The sequence below is a fragment of the Sceloporus undulatus genome, chromosome 3 (assembly GCF_019175285.1).
Source record: "Sceloporus undulatus isolate JIND9_A2432 ecotype Alabama chromosome 3, SceUnd_v1.1, whole genome shotgun sequence".
NCBI classification, from domain to species: Eukaryota; Metazoa; Chordata; class Lepidosauria; order Squamata; family Phrynosomatidae; genus Sceloporus; species Sceloporus undulatus.
The window spans coordinates 14,230,421-14,241,781 of NC_056524.1; the positions used below are offsets into that span (position 1 = coordinate 14,230,421).

General features: G+C 40.1%; 1 protein-coding gene across 7 annotated transcripts in view; it reads right to left on the bottom strand.

Moving 5' to 3' along the window:
• GRM5 (glutamate metabotropic receptor 5) overlaps positions 1-11,361 on the bottom strand; it is a 305,682-nt gene that overhangs the window by 75,178 nt on the left and 219,143 nt on the right. For all 7 annotated transcript variants that reach the window (XM_042459902.1, XM_042459896.1, XM_042459900.1 and 4 more), the window contains exon 4: positions 10,063-10,298. In XM_042459902.1, coding sequence (XP_042315836.1) covers positions 10,063-10,298 — 236 coding nt within the window. The remainder of the gene's footprint in view (positions 1-10,062; positions 10,299-11,361) is intronic.

Here is an 11,361-nt window from a genome sequence, read left to right on the forward strand (position 1 = left end):
TTAAAGAATAAGAAAACGATCCATTTGTTTTGTTATCTATAGTTCTGTTTAATTTTCTTTAAAGTGTAGGATCATCTTGATCTACTGGGATTTTTGCTCTGTGATGTTGCAGATGGCCTGGTGTAATGTTCTTAGTAGACAATTCTAGACCAAGTGAATGGAAGTTAAATTGAGAGGGGATTTCTTTCACACTTCACAGAAGCCACCCCTATGAGAACTGCTTGGGAAAAGAAAGCATCACAGAGAGAGATTTTGCCAAACTGCAAAATGGTACTTTTCAAAATGAAGGAAACAGTTTTATCTCTCAATCATATAAAATGGATAATGGAGACAGAAATGTGGCTCTCAAGTACAATTGCTCCTAGGTTGCACGTGTATATTATGTTTCTTGATTTGATTCTTCTGAAGGGCTACAAGATGATAAAAGATCTGGAAACCAAGCATTATGAGGAAGAACGTGTTGAGCCTGGAAAAGAGAAGAATGAGGTCTTATCTGCACTGCAGAAGAAATGCAGTGTGGCAGTGCTTTAACTGCTATGGCTCAATGCTAGCAAATTCTATGATTTGAAGTTTGTTGTGGTACCAGAGCTGACACAGAAGGCTAAACAGCTGATGAAATTCCAAATCCCAGAATTGCATAGGATTGAGCCATGACAGTAAAAGGGGTGCCAAACTGCATTATTTCTGCAGTGCAGATTATACCAATAGCAGTAGCAAGTACAATTCTATACCACTTATCAATGCACTTAAGCACTCCCTAAGCAGTTTACAATGTGTAAGCTAATTGTCCTCAACAAACCGGGTACTCATTTTAGCGACCTCAGAAGGATGCAAGGCTGAGCCAACCCTGAGGCCTGGCAGGTATTGAACTCACAACCTTGTGGTTTATGAGTGAGTGGCTGCAATACAGGCATTTAACCACTGCGCCACCAGGGATCTTCAATGAAATTAGACCTCATTCTTTCTTTTCAATAAGTTCTTCCTCATAATGTTTGGTTTCTAGAATTTTCATCATCTTGTAGCCTTTCAGAACATGCAGCTTAGACACTAGAGATGACATGATGGACATCTTTAAATAGCTGAAAGGATGCAGTGGCATCACTGAGGTTGACGTCATTCAGTATGCAGGAGGGGGGATGAATTGCTTTGCCCTTCCCTCCTCATAGCTGTCCACCCACCCAGACTGCTGCTGAGGGGGGTGGAATTGAAGCTGCTGAAGTGCCCATTCAAGGACTGGGGTGGCTGCTCTCAGATGCCTACCCCGCTCAAAAAGGCTTTCAGAGTTCGGCACGGCTGTTGGGAAGGCATCCCCCCCCCACCCCAAAAAACAAGGCCTTCACTCTGGCCTGGCTGCTTTCTGAGGCTAGGCTGGCCATCCTCCCTGCTTTCCTTTCCCCAGAAGGCCAATACATTTTTTAAGCAGGCTTTTAATGTGTAAGCAGGGGAGCTTCTTATTGGGATGTTTTGATTTGAAAAATTTTGTTTTGAAAATTTCATATGGCTTTTAAATGATTTTATATTATTTCATATGGTGATTTTAATTGTTTTTTGTAATTAATGTGAAGATTTTTTTAATTGGCTATCCCTCTGAGAGCCACCATGGTCCCACTCTGGAAGAAAAGTGGCAAAAAAATTAAATGAATACTGTAAGAACACAAAAGCTTTCATGGCAGGCATACATAGTTTTTTGTGGGTTTTTCAGGCTATGTTTATTCCTGATGTTTCACCAGCATCTGTGGTTGGCATCCTCAGAGAATGCTGGCATAGAAGTGAGTGGGGTACTCAGTTGCATGCCTGCATTTTTTGAAGATGCCAACCACAGGTGCTAGTGAAATGTCAGAAATAAACTCTTTCAGAACATGGCCATGTAGCCCAAAAAACCCACAAAAAAACCTGTAAGAACTGTTTGATAGTGGAATAGACTGCCTCGAGGCGTGGTGGCCTCTTTCTCCTTTGGAGGTCTTTAAAGAAGGGTTGGATGGACATCTTTTGGGAGTTCTGTAGTTGTGTCTTCCTGCATGGCAAGGGGATGGACTGGATAGCTCTTGTGGACACTTCTGACACTGAGATTCTATGAATCTATGATACCATGTAGATAATCTTCAACAATGGCCATATCTGGCCCACAGAGGTTCTCCATCTGTCCCACTGGAGCTGTAGGCCATGAAAGAAACAAGAGACACATCTCAAGATGACTGAGCTGATGGTGTTTATTAGTAGACAAGACTATTTTCTAAGCATCTTGAACAGGGTGACCAGATGTCATAACTGCATAGGAGGACAAGGCACCGCAAAATGTTGAACATTCAAAAAATGCAGGATTTTACCAAATAAAAGCTAAAAACACTCATATAAATATAAATTCATGCTTCTTAGTCATGCTCAAAATGGAGGACATTTTGGAATTCCTCCTGGCAGAAGGCTAAAATGTAGGACATATCCTGGAAAAGGGGGATGTTTGGTCATCCTGATCTTGAGACATTTCTTATCTTTTTTTTCTGTGGGTTCCACAGGTCATACATAGTGGAGGTTGGTGGCTCTGATGCCAATGGCAGTGGTAAATCATCTTCTTGTTAACTGAGGGGCTCGAGAGACTGCCCCTTTGGAACGATGTCCTTTCTTGCTGGACTGGGGCCGTGACAACCACACTGCAGCCCCAATCTGGTGCATTGCCAGTGCTAAAACCAATGGCAAAATGCCACTCCTTTTAGCGCTGGCAAAAAGGTGCCCTTGCCAAAGTGGCAGCTGTTCGCCAGTCCTTTGGTACAGTGTCTGTAAACGCTGTACCATCAGAGCAGTGTGAAGCATCCTGCTGTGTGGTTAGGCACACAGCATGACACAGGCATCAAGGCACGTGGGGTCAAAACACCATGGCCCCACTCCACCCCAATGCCAGTGTTTAACCCCTGACTTTGAACTGACCTTGATTCATGGTAAACCTGTGGATGAGACATCTCCAAGGACCCCCCCCCCTCAACTGCCCTGCTCAGGTCAGGCAGGATCAAGGCCACAGCCTCCTTGATTGAGTCTATCCATCTAGTATGTTGTCTTACTCTCTTCTTACTGCCCTCCACCTTTCCTAGCATTATCATCTTTTCTAGTGAGTCATGTGTTCTTATGATGTGGCCAAAATACAACAGCCCCAATTTTGTCATTTTGGCTTCCAGGGAGAGTTCTGGCTCAATCTGTTCTAGGACCCAATTGTTTGCTGTCCTCCAAATAGTGTGACATAGTAGTTTGAACACTGGAATATGACTCTGAATGTCAGGATTTGATTCCCTCTTGGGCATGAAACCCACTGGGTGTCCTTGGGCTCTCTCAGCCTCAGGGGAAGGCAATGGCAAACCTTCTCTAAAGAATATTTCTCTAAACAAAATATTGCCAAGAAAACCCCATGATAGGTTCACTTTAGGGTCACCATAAAGAGGAAATTGGAAAGACTTGAATGCACACAACAACAACAAACAACAACAAATAGATGCTGCACCCTGGACAGTTCTTTTAATGTTATCAGTGAGACCTGAAGCAGAATCTTTATCCCTTGCAGCATTGAAGCCACTATGTACTCTGATGTTAGCTAGGCAAAGGAAGGCTACCCACCAGGCGTGACACATGGCATCTGCTCCCCACCTACAGAAGCTTTACTTCTTCTGATTAAGAGGGAGGTATATACTTGTGTTTTTTTAAAAATAAAACATGCTCTTAGTAAATCAAGACGGCTCACCCAAATTCTCCTGTGACGTGGATGTGAAAGCACTGAGAACTGAGTCAGATACCTCTGAAACTCTTGCTTTCTCCATAAGGATTCAGCTGGACAGAAAATCAATGCATGTAGCAGTGGTAGCAGTTAGTGTTTGAGTTAAGTGCAGTGAAAACTTCTAATCAGAAATAGGCTGGATGTTTCAATTTCAACCTCACCCTGAAAGGAATGACAAGGATGTTGAATTGTGCTTCTGGAGAATCCCTTTGTCTTCTGATTTCAGGAAAAACAGCACAAAACAAGCAAACAAAAACAAAAGCAAAACAAAAAAACAAAAAAACAAAAAAACAGAGATGTCTTAAGACTCAGAGCCAACAGCATCATACAATACATGGCCAGGGTGACTAGCATTTGCCTTGGTAACTAACAGGATAGCAGATACAGGATCCTGAAAGCTAAGCTTCAGTCTGGATTGAGAGAAATCCTATTTCACAATGACTTCACAAAGATGCACATAAATGAAAGTTGTGGTTTGAGTTATAAAACATCTATTAATCTTACAGATTTGTTTTCATTGCTGTGGCACAAACTGCAGCTTTCAGTTGAAAGACAGAAGAATCAATCAGTTTTACTTTCTCCAGCATTCACATTTTTAAAATCTCAGGTTCTTTCCCTCTTTAGACATAGATGTTTGCTGTTGTTGGCAAATTCTGATGGAAATTGAACTGAAATAGAATTATGACATGTGTACACCAACCACATTCAATACATGCAGCTATTTTCAATATGGAGAAGACCAAATGTACGTCCAGATCAGACTGTTATAGCACTTTATACCATTATAAAGTGTTATACTGTTATACCATTTTAAATGCCATGGTTCCATCCTATGGAATCCTGGGATTTTTAGTTTTGTGTGAAACTTAGAATTTGCAGCCAGAAATATCTAATGTTGTACAGGAGATTGCACTAGAGAATGATAAGCACCTCATTAGACTAGTATCAAACGATCATAAAACTGCAGCGTGAATTTGTTGCACTTAACTGGCATAAAAATGTTAAAGATGAGGAACCTATCATTAGAAGTGGCAACAATAATTGAACATCACAAACATGACTGAGTACCTGGATTTTCAAAGCCAGACCTTTAAAGATCTGGATACATTGGACAAATCTGTCAACTTGTTGATCTCATGTTCAATTTTTCTCTCTCTTAACCCAAGTATGAATTCTTTTGACAAATTCTTCTAAAAATGAACTGAAGTAGATTATTATTATTATTATTATGCTTTATTTATATAGTGCTGTAGATTTGCACAGCACTGTACAAACAATAAAATAGATGCCTTGTAGATCCCTCTGCTGGCTACCAATATGGGCCAGGGCTCATTACAAGCTTTTGGTCTTGGTATTTAAGGCCCTGTGTTTTAAACTCCCTCAGTATCTAACAGCTCAGCTAACATGGCATGTACTGTATATCTAGGAATTTAAGATCTACAGGCAAAAACTTATTGGCAGTTCCACCAACTTGTATGGCTTTATCAGGGCGGCAAGTCTTACAGGATCTGACTCCGCATTTGTGGAACAGTCTTTCTTTGCACCTCCATCTGGAGGAGCATCTTACCCACTTTTGTAAAGGCCTGAAGGCCTTCCTCTTCTATTTGCCATATTAAGCTGCTGAGTGTGCCTAAGGTGGGCAAGATGGGCAGTGACCAATAAGGATTTTGTTTTAAGCAAGATGACAAAACTGAGATTGTCATTCTTCAGACACACCATGAGACAGCATGACTGACTGGAAAAAAACAATAGTACTAGGAAAGGTGGAAGGAAGTAGGAAAAAAAGAAGGCTGCATGCTAGATGGATGGACTCTGTTGGGGAGGTCACAAGTATGAGTCTGCAGGAACTAAGCTGAGCAGAGGGGGAAAGGGGTCTTGGAGATGTCTCATCCACAGGGTTGCCATGAGTCGAAAATGACTCAAGGACAGTTAACAACAAGAATTTTTTTAAGCATTTTAGTATATTATAGTGTTATCTTTTATTGTTTTGTTCTTGAATATATAAGTCTAATATTCCACCCTCTGGTGAAAAGGGCATTATAAACAAACATTGTTATAAGTGAAATTCTCACCCATCCTTATCTTAAAGGGAATGGGGCAAGTTAGCCCATGTCCAGCTCATGTCACCATGAGACTTATTATTATGTGCCTTCAAGCTGACTCCAGTTTATGGTGGCCCTATCTTAAGTTGTTCTTGCCAAGATTTATGCAGAAGAGGCATGTCATAGCCTTCTGCTTAAGATGACAGAGTGTGAATTAACCAAGGCCACCCAGTGGGTTTTCATGGCCGAGCAGGGATTTAAATCCTGGTCTTTCACAGTCCAGCACTCAGACCACTATATCATCCACTCATACATTTATGCCATCACACATAGAATCACAGAATCATAAAATCATGGAATCATAGAGTTGGAAGAGACTGCAAGGGCCATCCAGTCCAACCCCCTGCCATGCAGGAAATCCAAATCAAAGCATCCCCAACAGATGGCCATCTAGCCTCTGCTTAAAGACCTCCAAAGAAGGAGACTCCACTGCACTCCAAGGGAGTTTGTTCCACTGTCGAACAGCCCTTACTGTCAGAAAGTTCTTCCTAATGTTGAGGTGGAATCTCTTTTGCTGTAGCTTGCATCTATTGTTCTGGGTCCTGTTCCCTGGAGTAACAGAAAACAAGCTAACTCCCTTCTCAATATGACATCCCTTCAAATATTTAAACAGGGCTATCATATTAATTCTTAACCTTCTCTTCTCTAGGCTAAACATCCCCAGCTCCCTAAGTCGTTCCTCATTGGGCATGGTTTCCAGACCCTTCACCATTTTAGTTGCCCTCTTTTGGACACGCTCCAGTTTCTCAACATCCTTTCTTTGTTAATCTCCTATATTTTAATCAGTATGAAAGATGGTATTTAATCATATTTTCTCACAAAACAGGTTTATCTAAATGTATTTTATCTCCAAATACACATTTCAAGATGCATTTTATCCTAAGAGTCTTAGAATCAGAGAATCCTCAAGTTGGAAGGAATTACAAGGGCCATCTAATCCAACCCCCTGTCATGAGGAAATACACAAATAAAGCACTCTGTTTTAAAAAAATATTTTTTATTGACTTTCACATACATGGATTAAAACAAACCACAGCTCAAACATATTACAATCACGCTGAGGTCTTCTATAGAATACACACATACACACAAACACACTTCTATCTATATATCGATCTACATTATACACACACACACCTATATATGTACAGTATATCATACAACTTCTTCAATAATTGTCTTCCATACACTCCTTAATTACCTTATCTAAATATCATTGCATAATCTCTTATTCTAGATAGATTTTTCTATTAATTTTCCTAGAATTGTGTTGACTTAATACTAAGATAGATAGTCTGTCCATCTCTGATATATCCATCAGTTTTAGGATCCATTTGTCTATATTCAGGATTCATTGATCTTTCAATGAAAGCACTCCTGAAAAATGCCCATCAACCTCTGTTCAAAGACCTCCAAAGACAGATAGGCCACTCCACCTCCAAGGTATTTTATTCCACTGTTGAACAGCTTGTTCCAATTCACAATGTGCTACACCTTTTTGAGAAGAAAGCTTAGTCTCGAAAGTCATGGATGTGCAAAATCTCTGTATTGAAAAATGTGCCAACATGCATATTTTACAATATGATCCTATTTCATAGTACATGTAAGATGCATAATTTATGTAAAATCTGTAGAAAAAAATGCATAATTTACATTAAATACGCATATGAACATAAGAAGAGCCCTCCTAGGTCAGACCAACGGCACAGCAGTCTGTTCACACTGTGGCTGACAAGTTGCCTATGGGAAACACACAGACAAGATGTCAGTGAGACACTGCCTTCCATACCAAATTCCCAAGCAGCTGACACAGAGTGCTATATAACAATCCTGAATAATAGAATCCTAGAGTTGGAAGACACCTCAAGGGTCATCCAATCCAACCCCCTGACTTACCGAAATATACAATCAAAGCACTCTCAATAGATAGCCAACCAGCCTCTGATAAAAACCTCCAAAGAAGGAGACTCCTCAACAGCCCAATGCAGTGTATTGCATTGTTGAATAGCTCTTACCATCAAGATGTTCTTCCTAATGTTTAGACTGCATCTCTTTTCCTGCCATTTGAATCCATTGCTCCATGTCCTACTCTCTGCAGCAGCAGAAAACAACCAGTTGCCGTTGATGGTCCTAGATTCCATTCATCTATTACATTTCCTTTGAAAGCATCCATAACTATATCATAGCAGCCATAACCACATCTTGTGGCTGTGAATTCCATGGTTTGTACACTATACAAATATAAAGCATGTGCAATTTTTTTATGCAGAATCTTCTCCCTGCCACAGTGCAGATTCATATGTTGAATGAAATGAACAAGACTTGTGAATGAAGAATTTTGTCACAATAATAATAACAATAATAAATGAAATGTGCTTATGTGGGGCTGTCATGTACCTAAACCAAACTGATTCCTTCTTTTCTAATGAGAATAAAATATGCCCAAAAGTACAATTTTGTATGTCTCTATTTAATTCAACATGGTTTATGAACTTGAATAAACTAATCTCCAGATCTTCCATGCAAGATCAAAATGAGGGCCACAAGAGTTGCAAGACTTTCCCAGAGAGACCTTCCCAGTTTTTTAACCTCCAGACCTTCAAAAGGGAAATCAAGAACTTATTTTAAGCTTATCTGGGTTCAGCTTGGGATGAGGTATTTTGATGATGTGTTTCTACATCAGGGCCAGCTTTGGCCTCATCTGTATCCCTTTATTTTTATTTTTGGTGAAATCTTCAAAATATTGTTTGACATATAATTTTATTTTAATCTCAAATTCAGCTAAAAATACTGAAAAAAAATCAAGAAATATAACAACACAAGCTCACTGAAGTTATAAAGAAATTCACAAATTACAGACCTCGGTATATCATGGGTAAATCTCTGGGACAATCTCACTATCTGATCAAGAATTTTGTTATCTAATGACGATAGAGTCGTCTAGATAACAGGATGATATCTAGTATTTTTATATTGGCCTGACATTTTTGTTGATTTTGTTTTGTTGATTTTGTGTTTGTGTGTGATGTTATCATGACTTTTCTGAATGTCTCCGAGGGCAAAAAGTTGTATTGTAGTCAGAATGTGGAAATCTAAATTTTTTAAAAGCAATTTTGTAAGTAACTCACTGCAAAGTATCCCCTCTCTAGGCCAGTAACTCATTACTATTCATGCTGCAATATTTCTTTAGCAAATTTTTATTATTTTTGTCTTAATGTTTTTGTTCATTTTCTGATTGTTTTTAAAAAAGGCATAAAAAATAACCCTTTAAAAAAAACAAAACAACCTCCAAATTATTCCAAGAATGCAATATTGGCTTATGAAAAACTACTAGAAAAACAACTATAGCAAAGATTATTAGTTATGTGAGGGAAAATAATGTCACCAGCCATTCTCCTGCTTCTTTTGGGAAGCCTCCCCCACTTCTTTTGGGGAGGAAAGGAATGTTGTTCTATTACTCCAGAAAGAAACATTAAAGGTAGTATGGTTATTGTAATGCCTTATTTTCAAGCCTTAGTAATGATTGTAATACTAGTCACTGTCTTATTGTTATTATTTGCCAATATTCTACATTGCCTCCGTAGTTATGCATGCATAACTAACATCTGGCCTGAAACTCATCTAACTCACCTGAAGAAACAGCAGCTGTATCAGATGAAGGAAGTCTGTTCAATTGTCGAATAGGGTGCAAAGAGGATATTTTCAGTGCTCTGGTACCAGCGGCTGGAACAGGGAATTGCAATGGGGGTCCTGATTCTGATTGTCGCAAAAAATGTAATGGGTGGGAGAGGGCCAGAGACATTCTTCTTGTACTCCAATCCTCAACTGAACAGGCTTCCTTCACCAATGTGGATGCTGGCTGTTAAGATGGACAGTGGGGACAGTTATGTAGCCTTACTGAATACAGAGATGTTATAGATCTATAATTGTAGGCTACACATTTGTAACTGCAATACAGAATGCTAGCTGCTGCTGCCATCATCATCATCATCATCATCATCATCATCATCATGATGTTCAAATTGCATGCCACCCCTTGGTGGTCATTTCAATCTGTCCAGTATCTTTCTCACTGAAAATATTTAAATTTGCCGTATCTTCATCTCCTATTCACTCCTCCAATTCTCATAGTCCCACAAGCAATTAACTGTGTGAACATTATTGATTTTAAATAAATAAACACATAAAAATAAAGACGCTTACTGCTGCAGGTCTTATTGAATTTTGGATTCTCCTGTGGGGACCCCTTTAGCCGGCACTGAAATCGGTGTTGCCAAAATTCCTGAAACCATGGGTTTCGGTGATTGGTTTCTGGCTGAAGCTGCAGGTAATAATCATCAAACCATTTCACATCAGGAGACTGGAGCTTGATTGTTATTCCGCCAACAGCTTCACGCTGGTAGCCGTCTGTCACATCGTACCTGTCTGCCCAGCCATCGCTGCGGAGATAAAATAAAAAGAGAAAATTCTCAGTGAGGATATGACCACTAAGACTCATTCAAAGGAGTTATTGCCAGGTGTCTTTGGAAAGAGCAAAGAGATTATCACTGCAAGGACATTGTAGCTGGGCAAGGCATATGGTAGGAGCATTTAAATTCCTGTTGTACACTTTGAATTTATGTAGTCTACATACCTGTGGAACTATCAGGACTCCATGCAAAGAATCCTAGGATTTGCACTTTGGTGCTCACAAATCTCTGCTAGGCAGCTCTTATGTCGTACTTCAGAAGAGTGGGCAAGAGAACACTCCTAGGATCCGATAGAGTGGAGCCATGACAGTTGAAATGTTACCAAACTGCTATAACTTGCAGCATGCATATACTCTTACACATGTGGCAAGATCTGGTTTTTCTTGACTTTACTTGCTGAACAGAAACTATCAGGTCTTGATCAGAGTTTGGACTTTTTGGATTACAACACCCAGTGCATCCTAGTGGTGGTAGGATTCTGGGAGCTGCTCTTTGTAATGGTAACTTTTCCAGGCTGTGAGATAGGTCTTGACCCTCATCCTAGCCAGCATCTCCCTTTGTGAAATAGGGCTGATTGATTAACCAAATGAGAATGACTGATGGGTCATGCTATGGAAGTGCTACACCAAGTCTGAGCATCAACACTAAGCTGGAGTCCTCTTGAGTCAGAGGGCCTTAAAATGGGACCCTCAAGAAGGTCATTTCTAGGGCCAAATTCCATGTTAAAGATGCATTCATTCAGGAAGGGGTTAGAACTTGTTAGGAGTAATCTGGCCAGAGAGAGATATAGTTTAAGTCTGTGCCTGTGTCTCTGAGTGCATTCACACTATTTACCCAGTGTGCAAACTGGGTTATTTGTGTGGGGGTTCACAGTATCCCTGACTGCACTTAGTTCAGTTTGTGGGGGAGTTCGAAAAACAACAAAACATAACCCAGTGCATTTTGCACCAGGTCCCTTACCACATCTCCCCCCCCCCCCCCCCACTACAATGATCTGTTTCTTCAGTAGTGAGAATGCACTGCATAATTGGTC